Source organism: Musca domestica, unplaced genomic scaffold, assembly GCF_030504385.1.
Source record: "Musca domestica strain aabys unplaced genomic scaffold, Musca_domestica.polishedcontigs.V.1.1 20, whole genome shotgun sequence".
NCBI lineage: Eukaryota > Metazoa > Arthropoda > Insecta > Diptera > Muscidae > Musca > Musca domestica.
Genome location: NW_026712250.1, coordinates 12,486,743 through 12,509,149, shown reverse-complemented (window position 1 = coordinate 12,509,149; position 22,407 = coordinate 12,486,743). Strand labels below are relative to the sequence as shown.

The window sequence follows — 22,407 nt, the reverse complement described above, 5'->3', positions numbered from 1 at the left end:
AAAAATAAACGTGGATTTTTAAAAAATATTTTTTCAAGGACTAAAAATAAACGTGGATTTTTAAAAAATATTTTTTTCAAGGACTAAAAATAAACGTGGATTTTTAAAAAATATTTTTTTCAAGGACTAAAAATAAACGTGGATTTTTAAAAAATATTTTTTTCAAGGACTAAAAATAAACGTGGATTTTTAAAAAATATTTTTTTCAAGGACTAAAAATAAACGTGGATTTTTAAAAAATATTTTTTTCAAGGACTAAAAATAAACGTGGATTTTTAAAAAATATTTTTTTCAAGGACTAAAAATAAACGTGGATTTTTAAAAAATATTTTTTTCAAGGACTAAAAATAAACCTGGATTTTTAAAAAATATTTTTTGGAGAACTAGAAATAGACTTGGATTTTATTTAAATATTTTTTGCAGAACCAGATATAAACGTGGATTTTTTTTTAATATTTTTTGGAGAACTAGAAATACTTTAAAATTGTCGCATAAAATTACTAATATTTAAATTGATCTCTTCTGAACTGCCCAAAATGTTCGTCCTCCCCCTCTAGCCCTAGCTGGTGTCAACAATTACCATGCTCGTAAAACTGAATTGCTGCAGACATTAAAATAAAATTTGAATTTAAATAAAATTGTAAATTTAACAAAATTTCTGTTTATTGTCAACACCAAAAACAACACAAACGAACAATTGAGTCTCGAGTCACACAAAAGGGACACACATACGCACACACACAGACACAAGAAAAAGTCATACAGTTTTATGAGTTTGAGAAATAACAAAAAAATATATTCAAAAATTGTTATGATGTCAGTAACAGATGTATTCAATGTACTCGCCGAAATAAACTCACCCAAAAGGAAATATGCAAAACAAAGCAAAGACAAGGACAAGAAGTAGGATGGAATATAAAACAAAAAAAAAAAAAAATGGAAAAAAAAAACAACAGACAAACAAAGCAAGTCAAATTAAGTCAGGGGGAAATGAAGTGAAAAGGAAATAACCAATTTTTAGAGAAATACCTTTGAGAGGTCATTCAACCTCTGTTGGAGAAATGTTGGAAAGTCATTTTGATTTAACAATTTTCAAATAATATTGTATCATATTTATTACTGGATTTTATTGACTTATTTAATCAAGAGAGTCATAAAAATGCCATTCGGTCTCTTAAATTCCATGTTTACTTTTTTCCGAAAAAATTATTTTTTTGGAATGTATTATATTAATGATTTTGCGTGACTTCCGGTCAAGTTAAAAAAACGTGGTGCGCCACCGATACGTTAAGGATAGAAACAGGAAGCCGAATACCGCCTGGAGTGAAAAAAGATAATTTTAGCTCTATATCATCCATAGACCCTCCGATCCTACGACAAATTTCCTATGTAATTTCATAGATCTCCGGGGCATACGAAAAATATCCTATAAAATTTTATAGATATCCGGAGCCTACGGAAAATTTCCTATGAAATTTTACAGGCCTCCGGAGTTTGCGAAACGTGGACTTTTTAAAAATATTTTTTCAAGGACTAAAAATAAATGTGGATTTTTAAAAAATATTTTTTAAGTCTAAAAATAAACGTGGGTTTAAAAAAAAAAAATTTAAAGGACTACCAATAAACCTGAATTTTTATAAAAAATTTCTTCAATGAATAAAAATAAACGTGGATTTTAAAAAATATTTTTTCAAGGACTACAAATGGTCTTGGATTTTTAAAAAATATTTGTTCAAGGACTAAAAATAAACGTGGATTTTTAAAAAATTTAATTTAATTTTTTAAAAAATATTTTTTCAAGGACTAAAAATAAACGTGGGTTATTGAAAAAATATTTTTTCGAGGACTAAAAATAAACGTGGATTTTTAAAAAATATTTTCTTCAAGGACTAAAAATAAACGTGGGTTATTGAAAAAATATTTTTTAAGGACTAAAAATAAACGTGGCTTTCTAAAAAATATATTTTCAAGGACTAGAAATGAACTTGGATTTTTTAAAAATATTTTTTCAAGGACTAAAGATAAACGTGGATTTTAAAAAATATTTTTTCAAGGACTAAAAATAAACGTGGATTAGTAAAAACTATTTTTTCAAGGACTAAAAATAAACGTGGATTAGTAAAAACTATTTTTTCAAGGACTAAAAATAAACGTGGATTTTTAAAAAATATTTTTTCAAGGACTAAAAATAAACGTGCATTTTTAAAAAAATAGTTTTTCAAGGACTAAAAATTAACGTGGATTTCTAAAAAATATTTTTTCAAGGACTAGAAATGAACTTGGATTTTTTAAAAATATTTTTTCAAGGACTAAAGATAAACGTGGATTAGTAAAAACTATTTTTTCAAGGACTAAAAATAAACGTGGATTAGTAAAAACTATTTTTTCAAGGACTAAAAATAAACGTGGATTTTTAAAAAATATTTTTTCAAGGACTAAAAATAAACGTGCATTTTTAAAAAAATAGTTTTTCAAGGACTAAAAATTAACGTGGATTTCTAAAAAATATTTTTTCAAGTACCAGAAAGAAAGGAGAAATAAAGGTGGACTTTTAAAAAATATTTTTTCAAGGACTAAAAATAATCGTGGATTTTTTAAAAATATTTTTTCAAGGACCAAAAATAAACGTGGATTTTTAAAAAATATTTTTTCAAGGACCTCGATTTTTTAAAATATTTTTTGGAGAACCAGAAATAAACGTGGATATTTTAAATAATATTTTTTCAAGGACTAAAAATAAACATACAATTTTAAAGGTCTCCAGAGCCTACGAAAAATTTCTTATAGAGTTTTATAGGCCTATGAAAATTTTTCTATAAAATTTAGAAAAATTTCCTATACAATTTTATAATCCTTCAAGGCCCACAATAAATTTTCTGTCAAATTTCACAGCCGTCCCAGGTTTAAAAACAAAAATCTTATAAAATTTTATGGGCCTCCAAAATTTTTCTACAAAATTTTATGTGCCCCTAGGGCCCATGAAAAAATTTCTATAAAAACCATTTTCAGAAAAATTTTACAGGCCTTTGAGACCTATGAAGGCTTCATAGGCCTATGAAATTTTTCTATGAATTTTTTTAACACCTTTGAGGGTTATTTTTTTAATTTCAGCTCTATATCAGCTCTATCACCAAGGGCTACGATAAATTTTCTATAAAATTTTATATTGCTCAAGGGCCTATAAAAATTTCCTATGAAGATTTATAGCCCTGCGGGGCCTACAAAATATTTTCTAAAAAAATTATAGACCTCCAGGGCCTACGAATAATTTCCTATACAATTTTATAGGACTCCAAGGCTAACATTAAATTTTTTTTATACAATTTTATAGCCCCACGAAAAGTTTTCTATCAAATCGTGTAAGCCTCCAGGACCTTTGAAAAATTTCCTAGCAAATTTTATTGGCCTCCGGGGCTTACGAAAAATTTTCTATAAAAATCTATAGGCCTACGAAAAATTTCTCATGAAATTGTATAGGCCTCCGGAGCCTACGAAAAAAAAAATATGAAGTTTTATTGGTCTTCGTGGAATTTCCTATAAAGTGTTATAAGCCTCCTAGGCCTACGAAAAATTTTCTATGAAATGTTATAGATCTCCGAAGCCTACGAAAATTTTCCTTTACAATTTTATAGGCCTCCGGAACCTACAAAAATTTTTCCATACAATTGTATAGGCCTCCAGGGCCTACGATATATATTTTTTTTATCAAATTTGATAGACCACAAAGGCCTACGAAATTTTTTTTTATAAAATTTTATAGGCCTCCGGTCCTAATAAAAAGTTTCTATAAAATTTTATGGGCCTCCAGACTTACGAAAATTAACTATAAAATTTTATGGGCCTCCACGGCTCACGAAAAATGTCCTATGAAATTTTATGGGTCTCCGGGACTTACGAAAAAATTTCTATAAAATTTTATAGACCTCCAAGGGCTACGAAAAATTTCCTATTATATTTTATAGGCTTCCAAGGCCTACGCAAAATTTCCTATAAAATTTTATATGCCTCTAGACCTACAAAAATTCTCCAATGCAATTTTATAGGCTTTCGGAGCCTACATTATATTTCCTATAACACTTTATGGCCCTACGAAAAATTTCTTATAAAATTTTGTATATTCTCCGGAGCCTCCAAAAAAATGCATATACAATTTTATAACACTCCGGAGCCTACGAAAAATATCCTATAAAAATTTATAGGCCTGCGAAAATTTTCTATAAAATTTTATAGGTCTACCAAAATTTTCCTATGCAATTTTATAGACCTCCGGGCCTACGAAAAATATCCAATAAAATGTAATAGGCCTCCAAGGCGTACGATAAATTTTCTATGAAATTTTATGGGTATCCGGAACTTACGAAATATCTCCTATACAATTTTATAGGCCTCCAGGGCCTACGAAAAATTTCTTATGAAATTTTAGAGGCCTTCAAGGCCTACAATAATTGTTCTAAAAAATTTTATGGGTCTCCCGAACTTACGAAAAATTTCCTATAAAATTTTATAGGCCTCCAAGGGCTACGAAAAAATTCCTATCAAATTTTATAGGCCTTCGGAGCCTACCATATTTTTTTATACAATTTTATATGCCTCCAAGGCCTATGAAATTTTATAGCCCTCCGGGACCTAAAAAAATTTCCTATGAAATTTTATAATTCTCCAGCCTACGATAAATTTTCTATAAAATTTTATATTGCTCAAGGGTCTATAAAAATTTCCTATGAAGATTTATAGCCATGCGGGGCCTACAAAATATTTTCTAAAAAAAATTATAGACCTCCAGAGCCTACGAAAAATTTCCTATACAATTTTATAGGACTCCAAGGCCAACAATAAATTTTCTATAAAATTTTATAGCCCTACGAAAAGTTTTCTATAAAAAACGTGTAAGCCTCCAGGACCTTTGAAAAATGTCTTAGGAAATTTTATTGGCCTCCGGGGCTTGCGTAAAATTTTCTATAAAATTTTATAGGCCTACGAATAATTTCTCATGAAATTATATTGACCTCCGGAGCCTACAAAAAAATTCTTATACAATTTTATAGGCCAAAAAAATTCTTTTATGAAGTTTTTTTGGTCTTCGAAGAATTTCCTATAAAGTTTTATAAGCCTCCAAGGCCTACGAAAATTTTCCTATGAAACGTTATAGATCTCCGGAGCCCACGAACGTTTTCCTATGTCATTTTATAGGCCTCCGGAGCCTGCGAAAAGTACCCTATACAATTTTATGGGCCTCCGGAGCCTACAAAATTTTTTTTCATACAATTGTATAGACCTCCAGGGCCTACGATATATTTTTTTATAAAATTTGATAGGCCTTCAAGGCCTACGAATTTTTTTACAAAATTGTATAGGCCTCCAGGCCTACTAAAAATTTCCTATAAAATTTTATGGGCCTCCAGGCCTACGAAACTATTAACTATAAAATTTAATGGGCCTCCACGGCTCACGAAAAATTTCCTATGAAATTTTATGGGTCTCCGGGATTTACGAAAATTCTATAAAATCTTATAGACCTCCAAGGGCTACGAAAAATTTCCTATTATATTTTATAGGCCTCTGGAGTATTTCGTAAGCTTCGGTCTCCAGGGCCTACGAAAAATGTCCTATAAAATTTTATATGCCTCCTAGGCCTACGAAAATTTTCCTATGCAATTTTATAGGCTTTCGGAGCCTACATTACATTTCCTATAACATTTTATGACCCTACGAAAAATTTCTTATAAAATTTTGTAAAGGCTTCGGAGCCTCCAAAAAAATTCATATACAATTTTATAACCCTCCGGAGGCTACGAAAAATGTCCTATAAAAATTTATAGGCCTGCGAAAATTTTCTATAAAATTTTATAGGTCTACCAAAATTTTCCTATGCAATTTTATAGACCTCCGGGCCTACGAAAAATATCCAATTAAATGTAATAGACCTCCAAGGCCTACGATAAATTTTCTATGAAATTTTATGGGTATCCGGAACTTACGAAAAATCTCCTATACAATTTTATAGGCCTCCAGGGCCTATGAAAAATTTCTTATGAAATTTTAGAGGCCTTCAAGGCCTACAATAATTGTTCTAAGAAATTAAATGGGTCTCCGGGACTTACGAAAAATGTCCTATAAAATTTTATAGGCTTCCAAGGCCTACGAAAAATTCGCTATAAAATTGTATATGCCTCCTAGGTCTACGAAAATTTTCCGATGCTATTTTATAGGCTTTCGGAGCCTACATTATATTTCCTATAATATTTTATGGCCCTACGAAAATTTTTTTACAAAATTTTATAGGCCTCCAATGCCTACATCAAAATTACCTAAAAATGTATTAGGCCTCCAAGGCCTAAGAAAAATTTCCTATACAATTTTATAGGCCTCCGGAACCTATGAACAATATTCTATCAAATTTTAAAGGCCTCCAAGTCCTAAGAAAATTTTCCTAAAACATTTTATTGGCTTGTAAGGCCCACGATAAATATTCTTTCAAATTTTATATGCCTCTGTAGCCTACGAAAAATTTCCTATAAATTTTATGGGCCTCCAAAAATTTTCGATAAAATTTATGTATCACCAAGGTCCACGAAAAAAATTTCTATTACATTTTATAAGCCTCCGGGGCCTATAAACAATTTTCTGTAAAATTTTGCAGGTCTTCGAGGCCGATGAAGGTCTCCTAGTCCTATGACATTTTTTTTTTCAACCTCCGAGGATTATTTTTTTTAAGACCAACAATTTTTCCCCAATGTTCCCCATTCAATTTTTATAACCTGCAACTAATCTATCCATTCCTTTTTTTTTTCTAAAATTTCATCCAAGTTCTCAATACATCCCGTTAATGCTGATACTTGTCTCTTCTTGTGTCCTCTCCCTCCTGTATCTCCTCCCTTCCGGTTCCGTTACATAAAAGTAATCTGTATCTAAAACAAACTAAAACTGTCATAATATTATGTGGTACGTTGTTGTTGTTTTGGTGGCAAGTTTTTTTTCTTGTTGTAAAAGTAAATGGAAACTATTTGTTGTTATCCTTGTTGTTGTGGCCATCAACATTGCAGTCATCATAGTTTTCCTCGTCTTCTTTATTGTTTTCACTATTTTAGATTAAAAAGTTCTCTATCTTGCAGTTATGGCTGGCTAAAGTTTTATGGGGGATTGGAGGAGGGGTGCGGAGGGGGAGGGGAATGGAGGGGGTGATTGAGAGTTTTCAAAAAAGCTGTATGTTCGGCCGGGCCGAACTTTGAATACCCTCCACCATATGCTAAAATTTGGCAATTTTCAAAAAAATAGAATCGGTTAAAAATTCTGTTAAAATCTTAAAAACACCGAATGTAGCCGTTTATTAGGTTCTATACGACGACGTGGACCTGCATAGGCGATTTTGTTACAAGCTATTACAATATTCTAATGCGAAAATTTAAAAAAATCTGTTTATAATTAATTTAAATCAGAAAAATACCGAACATAGGGAGGTGCCATGAGGGTTATAAAACGTGGACCTGCACAGACAATTTTCTGGCATAGGCTGTGGCATCCATTACGAACTTCAAATACAAAATTTGAAATAATTCCGGCAAATAATGTCGCTAAAATCATCAAAATACCGAATATCGGGGGTTCCGCTATATGGGGGCTATACGAAGACGTGAACCTACACAGACAATTTTCTGGCATAGGCTGTGGTATCCGTTACGAACTTCAAATGCGAAATTTGAAACAATTCCGGTAAATAATGTCGCTTAAATCATCAAAATACCGAATATCGGGGGTTCCGCCATATGGGGGCTATACGAAGACGTGGATGTATACAGACAATTTTCTGTCATAGGCTGTAGCATCCACTACGAACTTCAAATGCGAAATTTGAAACAATTCCGGTAAATAATGTCGCTTAAATCATCAAAATACCGAATATCGGGAGGTACCTTGATATGGGGGATATACGAAGACGTGGACCTACATGGCCCATTTTCTGTCCTATGCTTTAGTATCCATTACGAACTTCATATGCGAAATTTGAAATAATTCCGGCAAATAATGTCGCTAAAATCATCAAAATACCGAATATCGGGAGGTACCCTTAAATGAGGGCTATACGAAGCCGTGCACCTGCACAGACAGTTTTCTGTCATAGGCTGTAGTATCTATTACGAACTTGAAATGCGAAATTTGAAACAATTCCGGTAAAAAATGGCGCTAAAATCATCAAAATACCGAATATCGGGAGGTACTGGTATATGGGGGCTATACGAAGACGTGAACCTACACAGACAATTTTCTGTCATATGCTGTAGCATCCATTACGAACTTCAAATGCGAAATTTGAAACAATTCCGGTAAATAATGTCGCTAAAATCATCAAAATACCGAATATCGAGGGGTACCGTTATATGGGGGCTATACGAAGACGTGGATGTATACAGACAATTTTCTGTCATAGGCTGTAGCATCCATTACGAACTTCAAATGCGAAATTTGAAACAATTCCGGTAAATAATGTCGCTTAAATCATCAAAATACCGAATATCGGGAGGTACCTTGATATGGGGGCTATACGAAGACGTGGACCTACATGGACCATTTTCTGTTTTGGGCTGTAGTATATATTTCGAACTTCAAGTGCCAAATTTGAAACCATTCCGATGAATAATATCCCTAAAATCATCAAAATACCGAATATCGGGGGGTACCGTTATATGGGGGCTATACGAAGACGTGGACCTACATGGCCCATTTTCTGTCCCATGCTTTAGTATCCATTACGAACTTCATATGCGAAATTTGAAATAATTCCGGCAAATAATGTCGCTAAAATCATCAAAATACCGAATATCGGGAGGTACCCTTATATGAGGGCTATACGAAGCCGTGCACCTGCATAGACAGTTTTCTGTCATAGGCTGTAGTATCTATTACGAACTTGAAATGCGAAATTTGAAACAATTCCGGTAAAAAATGGCGCTAAAATCATCAAAATACCGAATATTGGGGGGGTACCGTTATATGGGGGCTATGCGAAGACGTGGACCTGCACACATAATTTTCTGTCATAGGCTGTAGTATAAATTACGATCTTCGAGCACCAAATTTGAAACATTTCCGCTGGAAAATGTCTCGAAAATCATCAAAATACCGCATATCGGGAGGTAAGGCTACATGGGGGCTATACGAAGACGTGGACCTGCACAGACAATTTTCTGGCATAAGCTGTAGTATCCATTACGAACTTCGAATGCCACATTTGAAACAATTCCGGTAAATAATGTAGCTAAAATCATCAATATACCGAATATCGGGAGGTACTGGTATATGGGGGCTATACGAAGACGTGGACCTACATGGCCCATTTTCTATCTTTAGTCGTAGTATCTATTGCGAACTTTAAATACCAATTTTGAAACAATTCCGGTGAATAATGTCGCTAAAATCAGCAAAATACCGAATATTGGGCGGTACCGTTACATGGAGACTATACGAAGACGTAGACCTGCACAGACTATTTTCTGTCTTAGGCTAAAGTATCAATTACGAACTTCAAATACCAAATTTGAAACAATTCCGGTAAATAATGTCGCTAAAATCATCAAAATACCGAATAGAGGGAGGTACCCTTATATGGGGGCTATATGAAGACGTGGACCCGCACAGACAATTTTCTGTCTTTAGGCGTAGTATCTATTGCGAACTTTAAATACCGATTTTGAAATAATTCCGGTAAAAACTGTGGCGAACATCACCAAAATACCGAATATCGGGAGATACCCTTATATGGGGGCTATACAAAGACGTGGACCTGCACAGACAATTTTCTGCCATAGGCTGTAGTATCCATTACGAGCTTTAAATACCAAATTTGAAACCATTCCGATAAATAATGTCCCTAAAATAACCAAAATACCGCATATCGGGGGGTACCCTTATATGGGGGCTATACGAAGATGTGGACCTACATAGCCCATTTTCAATACCAAAAGTCCTGCAGACATGATACACATTTGGGTAAACTTTTATCAACCTACTTCATACTACTGATCAAGAATATATATATACCTTGTGGGGTCTAAAATGTATATTTCGAGGTGTTACAAATGGAATGACAAACTTATTATACCCTCCATACAATGGTGGAGGGTATAAAAAAAAAGAAGCCAAAGGATTGCAAACCAATTTTATGGCAACTTTGTTACGCTGAGCAACATGTTTTCCAACTGTTGACAGAAGACAGCAGCCCAGCCCAGCCATACCATGGAGCTGGCCACCATTGAACAACAAAATTAACGATCCATGGAGGAGCCAAGGGAGGATAGATTGGAAAACAATGAAGCGTTGTAACTATTGTGAGTTTTTCTGTTTTCCTCATTGATTTTGCTTTAGTTAAGCATCTCTCTTTCATTTCCGCTTTAATGGCAGGAAAAAGGCCAGCTTCAAAGCTCATTAAAGCATGAAATTGTTGAGAGCTGTGGAAAAGCAGCAGCAGCAGCAGCAAAAATAACAACAACAACAATAAAGGCCATTGAATTGTTCGAATAACACAAAAAGCGATATGGGTATGGGGTTAGCCAGGCTAAGCCGGAAACGGAAATGAAAGGACACTTATTCGACAGAGTACAGGAAAATCACAGCAACAACGAAACACAACAACAACAAAAATAATGAAGCCATTTAAGGCCAAAGACATTTCAGACTCAAAACTGGGTGAAACGAAAAATAAAAATCGAAACAAACATTGAAAAATAAATTCATTCAACAAATCGGAGATTTAAACAAAACTCCCCTCCCCCAACCCCCCTGGGGATTAGACAAAACTGCCAACTATTTGATTTTATTTCCTTAATGGGCCAGCGTTTTCTTGGCCCATTCAAAATAACCTTTATTGGAAGGAATGAACGGAGAACAATGGACTAATGGTCCATTCAGTTTGGAGTTGGTTATTTTTAGAAAATTCAAAGAAAAAAAAAAAAAAACAAAAAAAAAACAAAAAAAATTAAAAAATAAAAAACAAATGAATTGAATTTCACCGAAGCCATTGAATATGTTTCCAAAGCTTAGGACCTGTATTTTTTTTTTTTTTCAAAATAAATTTGGCGACAAATCTCTTCGCATTTTATTTTTCGTAGCTAAGTGCCGAGAACAATTTCCGCTGAAGGGAAATCCATCATTTCGACTTTGAAAAAAAGACGGAATTCATGGAAGTGTCATTAGGGTTTAAATATCCCAGTAAAGAAAGTCTTAAAGTCGGGCGCGGCCGACGAAGTTATATGCGGGAGATATATCCCAAATCCGAACCGATCTCGATAAAATTTGGCAAATATATTTCTGAGCTGTATTTCCTGTATTTCCCTGAATATCATTGTTACCGACTGCATATTACGGCTGCGGAGGACAAAAACAACAAATCGGATGAACAATATACAAGGGAGCTATAGCTATATCTGAACCGATCTTCACCAAATTTGACATACTAGCTTCTAGCTTCAATTCGGTCGTAAGTGCCAAATTTCATCCCATTTGGACAAATATTACAAGTTTGGTGCACAATTAATTATGAATCGGACGAAGTTATATATGGGAGATATATCCTAAATCCGGACCGATTTCAATAAAATTTTGCAAAGGCATTTCTGAGCTGTATTTGCTATATTTCCCCAAATATTGTTGTTACGGAGTGCATATTACGGCTGCGGAGGACAAAAATAACAAATCGGATGAACAATATACAAGGGAGCTATAGCTATATCTGAACCGATCTTCATCAAATTTGACATATTAGCTTCTAGACTCAATTCGGTCGTAAGTGCCAAATTTCATGGCATTTGGGCAAATATTAGACGTTTGGTGCACAATAACAGGTAAATCGGACGAAGTTATATATGGGAGATATATCCCAAATCCGAACCGATCTCGTTAAAATTTAGCAAAGGTATTTCTGAGCTGTATTTGATAAATTTCCCCAAATATTGTTGTTACAGAGTGCATATTACGGCTGCGGAGGACAAAAATAACAAATCGGATGAACAATATACAAGGGAGCTATAGCTATATCTGAACCGATCTTCATCAAATTTGACATATTAGCTTCTAGACTCAATTCGGTCGTAAGTGCCAAATTTCATGGCATTTGGGCAAATATTAGACGTTTGGTGCACAATAACAGGTAAATCGGACGAAGTTATATATGGGAGATATATCCCAAATCCGAACTGATCTCCATAAAATTTGGCAAATATATTTCTGAGCTGTATTTCCTGTATTTCCCTGAATATCATTGTTACCGACTGCATATTACGGCTGCGGAGGACAAAAACAACAAATCGGATGAACAATATACAAGGGAGCTATAGCTATATCTGAACCGATATTCACCAAATTTGACATACTAGCTTCTAGACTCAATTCGGTCGTATGTGCCAAATTTCATGTCATTTGGACAAATATTAGACGTTTTGTGCACAATAACAGGTAAATCGGACGAAGTTATATATGGGAGATATATCCCAAATCCGAACCGATCTCGATAAAATTTGGCAAATATATTTCAGAACTGTATTTCATATATTTCCCTGAATATCGTTGTTACGGAGTGCATATTACGGCTGTGGGTAACAAATACAACAAATCGGATGAAAAATATACAAGGGAGCTATAGCTATATCTGAACCGATCTTCATCAAATTTGACATACTAGCTTCTAGACTTAATTCGATCGTAAGTGCCAACTTTCATGCCATTTGGGCAAATATTAGACGTTTGGTGCACAATAAAAGGTAAATCGGACGAAGTTATATATGGGAGATATATCCAAATCGGAATCGATCTCCATAAAATTTAGCAAAGGTATTTCTGAGCTGTATTTGATATATTTCCCCAAATATTGTTGTTACCGAGTGCATATTACGACTGCGGAGGACAAAAATAAAAAATCGGATGAATAATATACAAGGGAGCTATAGCTATATCTGAACCGATCTTCACCAAATTTGACATACTAGCTTCTAGACTCAATTCGATCGTAAGTGCCGAATTTCATCCCATTTGGGCAAATATTAGACGTTTGGTCCACAATAAAAGGTAAATCGGACGAAGTTATATATGGGAGATATATCCCAAATCCGAACCGATCTCGATAAAAATTAGCAAAGGTATTTCTGAGCTGTAGTTGCTATATTTCTCCAAATATTGTTGTTACAGAGTGCATATTACGGCTGCAGAGGACAAAAATAACAAATCGGATGAACAATATACAAGGGAGCTATAGCTATATCTGAACCGATTTCGATCAAATTTGGCATACATATTTTCAGGCCTAATTTGGCTGTATGTGCAAAATTCCATACTATTCGGCTGATATTACAATAAAAGGCAAATCGGACGAAGTTATATATGGGAGCTATATCCAAATTTTTACCGATTATCTCCAATTTCAATAGGGTTCGTCCCTGGGCCAAACAAATGTTGTTTGGAAAATTTCATCGCAATCGGGTAATAAATGCGAACAAAAGTTTTGCTCATCTCTCAGAAGAAGAAAAAGACAGTCCGGTCTTGTCCGAAGAGAAGAAGATCTTCTGCTCTTCTCTAAGAAAAAGAAAACCTTATGCTCTTCTCTGAATCTTCTGTATACATTCTGATAATCTATGGCAGAAAATAATCTGCTGTTTTATTATTGCCAACGAGCGGATGTATTGTTACTCTTCTCTGAGAATGCCTGCTGGCCCCTTCTTTCTTATGTAAGAAGAGGGCAGAAAAGAGAGGCTAAGAATACCTTCTGCTCTTCTCTGAAGAGAAGAAGAACTTCTGCTCTTTTCTGAAGAGAAGAAGACCTTCTGCTCTTCTCTGAGAAAAAGAAAACCTTTTCTTTTCTGAAGAGAAGAAGACCTTTTGCCGATTTCTGAGAGGAAGAAGAAGACAGTCTGGTGTTTTCCGAAGAGAAGAAGATCTTCTGCTCTTCTCTAAGAAAAAGAAAACCTTGTGCTCTTTTCTGAATCTTCTGATCTGCTTGAAGAGAAAAAGGATACCTTCTGCTCTTCTCTGAGATAAAGAAAACCTTCTGGCGCTCTATGAGCAGTATACATTCTGATAATCTATGGACAGAAAAGTATCTGCTCTTTTATGATTGCCTACGAGCGGATGTATTGTAGTTCTTCTCTGAGAATAACTGCTGGTCTTTTCTTCCTTCTGTGAGAGGAGAGCAGAAAAGAGAGGGGAAGAATACCTGCTGCTCTTCTCTAAAGGGAAAAAACACTTCTGCTCTTACCTAAGAAGAAGAAGAGCTTCTGCTCCCCTCTGAGAATAAGAAAACCTTCTCTTCTTCTCTGAAGAGAAGAAGACCTTTTGCTCATCTCTGAGAAGAAGAAAAAGAAAGTCTGGTCTTTTCCGAAGAGAAGAAGACCTTCTGCTCTTCTCTGAGAAAAGTAAAACCTTGTGCTCTTCTCTGAATCTTCTGCTCTTCTTGAAGAGAAAAAGGATACCTTCTGCTCTTCTCTGAGATAAAGAAAACCTTCTGCCACTACATGAGCAGTAGAAGTTCTGATAATCTATGGCCAGAAAAATATCTGCTATTTTATGATCGCCTACAAGCAGAGGTAGTTTTGTTCTTCTCTGAGAATACCTGTTGGCCTTTTCTTTCTTCTGTGAGAGGCGAGCAGAAAAGAGAGGGGAAGAATACCTTCTGCTCTTCTCTGAGAAGAAGAAAAACTTCTGCTCTTCTCTGAAGGGAAGAAGAGCTACTGCTCTTTTCTGAGAAAAAGAAACCTTTCTCTTCTTCTCTGAAGAGAAGAAGTCCTTTTGCTCATCTCTGAGAAGATGAAAAAGACAGTCTGGTCTTTTCCGAAGAGAAGAAGACCTTCTACTCTTCTCTGATTCTTCAGCTCTTCTTGAAGAGAAAAAGGATACCTTCTGCTCTTCTCTGCCGCTCTATGAGCAGTAGACATTCTGACAATCTATGGCAGAAAATAATCTGATCTTTTATGATTGCCTACGAGCGGATGTATTGTAGTTCTTTTCTGAGAATACCTGCTGGCCTTTTCTTTCTTCTGTGAGAGGAAAGCACAAAAGAGAGGGGAAGAAGAACTTCTGCTCTTCTCTGAAGAGAAAAATAACTTCTGCTCTTCTCTGAGAATAAGAAAACCTTCTCTTTTTGTCTGAAGAGAAGAAGACCTTATGCTCATCTCTGAGAAGAAGAAAAAGACAGTACGGTCTTGTCCGAAGAGAAGAAGATCTTCTGCTCTTCTCTAAGAAAATGAAAACCTTGTGCTCTTCTCTGACCTTTTGCTCTTCTCTGAAGAGGAAAAACTTGTTTGTTCTCTTTAAAGAAAGAAAGCCTTCTGCCGCTCTGTGAGCATAATCTATTGCCAGAAAAATATCTGATATTTTATGATCACCTACAAGCAGAGGTGTTGTTGTTCTTCTCTGACAAGACCTTCTGGTCTTTCCAGAGAAGACCTTTTGGCCTTCTTTGTTAGTTCTAGTTTCCGATTTTATTGTTTCTCTTTTTCAATTTCAATTGCAGAACTTTGGCACTGATGTTCAGTGACTTTTCTCAGTTGATGTTTTAAAACTTTTCATCGATACTTTTTTTTTGTCCTTTGCGTCTGAAGTTTTTCCAACCGTTTTCCCTTTTTCTTTTTTTAAATTTTGTTACTTTCATCGATTTTGTGTTTGGGACGCAAGAAGGGGTGTTACGGTAAGGTGAACACTTTTCCAAGGATTTATGCTAATTCATCGCATGACAGATGAGGCTTGTAAGCGGAAATATTACAGCAACGGAAATCAATGGAAATGCCTGCAATCTGTGGAAATGGTTTTTCAATATTTTTTTGAGTTTTTTTTTCCGGAAATTTACTTCTGGACTTTTGTGTGGAACTAGGATTTCTACACTTCAAGTTGCAGCAATGCTCCCAGAGGTATGGCCACAATTAACCCAGTTTAAATCGGACCAACCAGCCATAATGCTCTTTACATTTCGATATTATACCGAAACGGATATGAGAAACAGAAGATGAAGAGCAGCCAGAACAGAAAAAAACAATAACGGGCAAAGTTGTTAGTTCTTGGCATTACAGGCTATGGTGGGGTAGGGTAGGGTAGGGTAGGGTAGTACTGGGATGGGAGAAGGTATTTATTTGCACTGAACATTGATTTGAAATTGATTTTTGAAGCCACATTGATGGGCTGCACTCATATGTTTGTGCTCATCTGTGTGTGCTCATGTGTGTGTGTGTAACTGAGTGTGTAGTTGTTTCCGTTTCCGTTCAATGCTCATTGCCATTGAAGAGCTAGAGAGCTCTCTTTGTTTACATTGCCTTCGATACTCGGGTATTTTCAATTCAATTTCCTTAAAAGCTTAAAATTAAAACTCTCCCCCCTCTCCCGCCCGATTGCTCTCTCTCTCTCCCTCTCATTCATTCGTTGAGTATTCTCTATTGGGATTTATGTTACCAGCAATAAATTGTTATTTGTGTTGTTTGATTTGAAGCGATTACTACTTACTCTTCTTCATGCTGATGCTGATGTTTTTGTTGATTGCTGTTGTTGTTATTGCTGTTGTTGTTGTTGCTACTGCTGTTGTTGTCATGGTGAATATGCGGCTGGGTATTATTGTTGCTGCTGTTCCTGCTTTGACGTCTGTGAGACAAGCCAGCCGGCAATAGTAGGGCAGTTTCTGAAACGAAAATTTAAAAGGAGGGAAAAATTAAATTTTGAAACAATGGATTTTTTTTGAAAAAAAAAAATTAAATAAAATTATTCTAATGGATAATATTATCCGGATAATATTTTCTATACAAAAAATAATATTATCCGGATAATATTTGCTACAGGAAAATGTTATCCGGATAATATTTGCCATAGAAAAATAAGGTTTTCCATAGAAAAGTGGAAAATACTATGGAAAACTTTATCCGGATAAGGTTTTTCATAGAAAAATTTTATCCGGATAAGGTTTTCAACAGGAAAATGTTATCCGGATAAGGTTTTCCATAGGAAAATATTATCCGGATAATATTTTCTATAGAAAATTTTTATTCGGATAATATTTTCTATAGAAAAATTTTATTCGGATTCTATTTTCTATCGCAATATGTTATCCGGATAAGATTTTCAGAAAAAAAATTATCCGCATAAGATTTTCTATAGAAAAACTATAGAAAATCTTATCCGGATAACATTTTTTCTATACGGAAAATATTATTCGGATAACATTTTTTCTATACGGAAAATATTATCCGGATAAAATTTTTTCTATATACGAAAAATATTATAACATTTTTTTCTATATACGGAAAATATTATCCGGATAACATTTTTTCTATATACGGAAAATATTATCCGGATAACATTTTTTCTATATACGGAAAATATTATCCGGATAACATTTTTTCTATATACGAAAATATTATCCGGATAACATTTTTTCTGTACGGAAAATATTATCCGGATAACATTTTTTCTATACGGAAAATATTATCCGGATAACATTTTTTCTATATATGGAAAATATTATCCGGATAACATTTTTTCTATATACGGAAAATATTATCCGGATAACATTTTTTCTATATACGCAAAATATTATCCGGATAACATTTTTTCTATATACGAAAATATTATCCGGATAACATTTTTTCTGTACGGAAAATATTATCCGGATAACATTTTTTCTATACGGAAAATATTATCCGGATAACATTTTTTCTATATATGGAAAATATTATCCGGATAACATTTTTTCTATATACGGAAAATATTATCCCGATAACATTTTTTCTATATACGGAAAATATTATCCGGATAACATTTTTTCTATATACGGAAAATATTATCCGGATAACATTTTTCTATATATGGAAAATATTATCCGGATAACATTTTTTCTCTATACGGAAAATATTATCCGGATAACATTTTTTCTATATACGGAAAATATTATCCGGATAACATTTTTTCTATATACGAAAAATATTATCCGGATAACATTTTTTCTATATACGAAAAATATTATCCGGATAACATTTTTTCTATATACGAAAATATTATCCGGATAACATATTTTCTATATACGAAAAATATTATCCGGATAACATATTTTCTATACGAAAACATTATCCGGATAATATTTTCTATAGAAAAAAATTTATCCGGATAATATTTTCTATAGAAAAAAAATTATCCGGATAATATTTTCTATAGAAAAAAATTTATCCGGATAATATTTTCTATAGAAAAAAATTTATCCGGATAATATTTTCTATAGAAAAAAATTTATCCGGATAATATTTTCTATAGAAAAAAATTTATCCGGATAATATTTTCTATAGAAAAAAAATTATCCAGATAATGTTTTCTATAGAAAAAAGTTTATCCGGATAACATTTTTTCTATACGGAAAATATTATCCGGATAACATTTTTTCTATATACGAAAAATATTATCCGGATAACATTTTTTCTATACGGAAAATATTATCCGGATAACATTTTTTCTATAGAAAATCATATCCGGATAAAAATTTTCTAAAGAAAATCATATCCGGATAATAATTTTCTATAGAAAATCTTATCCGGATAAAAATTTTCTATAGAAAATCATATCCGGATAATAATTTTCTATAGAAAATCTTATCCGGATAAAAATTTTCTATAGAAAATCATATCCGGATAAAAATTTTCTATAGAAAATCTTATCCGGATAAAAATTTTCTATAGAAAATCTTATCCGGATAAAAATTTTCTATAGAAAATCTTAACCGGATAAAAATTTTCTATAGAAAATCTTATCCGGATAAAAATTTTTTATAGAAAATCGTATCCGGATAAAAATTTTCTATAGAAAATCATATCCGGATAAAAATTTTCTATAGAAAATCTTGTCCGGATAATGTTTTTGAATAGAAAATGTTATCCGGATAGTATTTTCGTATAAAAAAAATTGTAATCCGGATAATATTTTCGTATATAGAAAAAAATGTTATCTGGATAAGATTTTCGTATAGAAAAAATGTTATCCGGATAATATTTTTTGTTATTTCTCCCTCCGCCCACTCCCAAAAGTATGCATCTAAATTTCTTAATGCCTTGTTGCCGACCCAAAAACACTTCATTAATTTTTTTTGCAGGTGTTGTTGTTTTTGTTCTCTGCCATTAGGTTTCGAAAATTAAAACACATTTCACTTCACTTGAGTGGGTCATATAAAAAATTCAATTAGAGCCCAGTTAACCAGAAACAATTATCATTTTTAGGATTTTTGGATGTTTCAACCTAAATCCCCAATGGCATAAAAGTGATGCATATTTTAGGGCTTATGTTCTTGGCCAAAAACAAGAAAACCATAAATGACATTTACATACCTGGAGATTATAAGACTTTATTAGCATAATAATGATAATATGACATGATAATAATATAATTTAGGGGTGGGGGGCGAGAACATATTTAATTTGGCAAGTTATGAAACAAAGGAGAAAAAAATTATAGCATATGTTAAGGAGTCGGGGAAAGGAGATTTTTGAGGCATCCTCGTAAAGAGTGGTTGAATATTTTTAAATGGCAGAAAAAAATATTATTTTTATTTTTTTAAGAATCTCAGGGTTGGGAGTGTATTAGGGGACCATGGGTGCCACATGGGTTAATAGGAAATTTTTAACCTCACATTAAAATTAAAATTATGCCTAACCCCTGGAAGAGAAGAAGTACTTCTCCGCCTGGCTGTGATTACAAATGTTAATTGTAGGACTTCATACACTTCTACAACACATACACACACACACTTAAGTTTCCAACTCGCACACACACATATACACACAAACATTAATTACATATGCTTAGTTGCTTTTTTCGCCATCCTCCTCTCCAAACACACATTTAAGTATGTTTGTCAATTTGATGTTCTTCTTTCTGTTTATTTTTTTCCTCTTTCCGAATATATTTATATACTTGTGTGCATGCTCTCTCTCTCTCTCTCTCTCTTCTTTGCCTCATAACTTATAATTAACGTTTTTTTTTTGTGCTGAACACGCTTAAAACCGTTTGCCCAACTAATATAAAGAAAGCAACCACGCACATACATATATACGACAAGTTATACACTTGACGCAAAACCATTAACCGCTTGTACACAAGTGGTGAAAGTTGTGGAAGAAGAAACACACAAACAGAAGGGGGAAGGAGGGGGGAGGAGAGCCAGAGAACACAGCTCATTAACGTCATAAAAATAATTGTTAATGCAATGCTTAAAGCACAAACACACACACACACACGTCCTCTCATGGAGTCCTTGTCCGCTTGGCTAAAAGTAAATATTTACTGCTGAGCAAAAGGACATGAGAGTAATGGGAGGGGGAATAAAGGATGGGAGGGAATAATTTATTTTTTTCCACAAGAAAAAATATGAGGATAAATTTTTCTATAGAAAAAAATTTATTCGGATAAATTTTTCCATGGAAAAAAAATTTATTCAGATAATATTTTCCTATAGAAAAAAACAATTATTCGGATAACATTTTTCTATAGAAAAAAAAATTTATTCGCATAAATTTTTCTATAGGAAATCCATGGAAAAAATTTATTCGGATAAAATTTTCAAGAGAAAAAAAATTTATTCGGATAACATTTTTCTATATAGAAAAAAATTTATTCGGATACAATTTTTCTATATAGAAAAAAATTTATTCGGATACAATTTTTCTATATAGAAAAAAATTTATTCGGATACAATTTTTCTATATAGAAAAAAAATTATTCGGATACAATTTTTCTATATAGAAAAAAATTTATTCGGATACAATTTTTCTATATAGAAAAAAATTTATTCGGATACAATTTTTGCTATAGAAAAAAAATTATTCGTATAAATTTTTGCTATAGAAAAAAAAATATTCTGATAAATTTTTGCTATAGAAAAAAAATTTATTCGGATAATTTTTTCTATAGAAAAATAAGATCCGGATAATATTTTCTATAGAGATAGGATAGGATAATATTTTCTATTGAAAAATGTTATCCGGATAATATTTTCTATAGAAAAATATTATCCGGATAATATTTTCTATAGAAAAATGTTATCCGGATAATATTTTCTATAGAAAAATGTTATCCGGATAATATTTTCTATAGAAAAATGTTATCCGGATAATATTTTCTATAGAAAAATGTTATCCGATAATATTTTCTATAGAAAAATGTTATCCGGATAATATTTTCTATAGAAAAATGTTATCCGGATAATATTTTCTATAGAAAAATGTTATCCGGATAATATTTTCTATAGAAAAATGTTATTCGGATAATATTTTCTATAGAAAAATGTTATTCGGATAATATTTTCTATAGAAAAATGTTATTCGGATAATATTTTCTATAGAAAAATGTTATTCGGATAATATTTTCTATAGAAAAATGTTATTCGGATAATATTTTCTATAGAAAAATGTTATTCGGATAATATTTTCTATAGAAAAATGTTATTCGGATAATATTTTCTATAGAAAAATGTTATTCGGATAATATTTTCTATAGAAAAATGTTATTCGGATAACATTTTCCATAGAAAAAATTTATCCGGATAACATTTTCTATGGAAAAATGTTATTCGGATAAAAAAATTTATCCGGATAACATTTTCTATAGAAAAAATTTATACGGATAACATTTTCTAGATAAAATTTATCCGGATAACATTTTCTATAGAAAAAATTTATACGGATAACATTTTTTCTATATTCGAAAAATATTATCCGGATAATATTTTTTTTATATTCGAAAAATATTATCCGGCTAACATTTTTCTATAGAAAATATTATCCATTCTTCAAATGCCTTATTTTATCCTTCCTTTGAACATTCCTCATTTCGCCTTCAGCTAATCCATCATCATTATCAACATGCCATGATACGCTGTTGGCTTTGAGTGGGTCATCATTTTCAGCTTCACATTTGGGGTTAATGTGGGTTAAATCTGAGCATGTCTAGGTGGTTGGCCTTGGTTAAGTTTTCGCAAACAGACACAATTGGAAAGCCAGCGACTGGATTTAAAATGTCAGAATGTTAAGCTATATCTACAGTGGGAGAAAGGAAATAGATACCGACAATTAAACGTGTGGCCATATCCGCCACACACACACACACATGCACACACTTAGAAATGACAGCCTTCCGTTTCCCATCATTTGGATGGAAGATGGAACTAATTTTCACGCCATTAAATTTACATGTTCATAATATTTGAATAATGCCTCCCCTACCACCTCTTCCTCTCTTGGATGAGAACAACAAGGTTTGGGTATTTTTGTGTCTCTCGTTGAAGGGGGTAATGCTCATTGCTGACGATAATGGCAGTGGTGCTCAGTCACACGTCGAAGCGGTTGTCGATGTGGAAATGGCCCATCAGGATGACGCCAATGTTTGTTATTGCCATCATTGTTGTTGTTGTTG

The 22,407-nt window shown here is 33.0% G+C and overlaps 1 protein-coding gene across 1 annotated transcript in view; it reads right to left on the bottom strand.

Annotated features, from left to right (window-relative positions):
• LOC101895963 (putative uncharacterized protein DDB_G0292292) overlaps positions 1 to 22,407 on the bottom strand; it is a 78,708-nt gene that overhangs the window by 34,355 nt on the left and 21,946 nt on the right. The window contains exon 3 of the mRNA XM_059122539.1: positions 16,471 to 16,642. Coding sequence (XP_058978522.1) covers positions 16,471 to 16,642 — 172 coding nt within the window. The remainder of the gene's footprint in view (positions 1 to 16,470; positions 16,643 to 22,407) is intronic.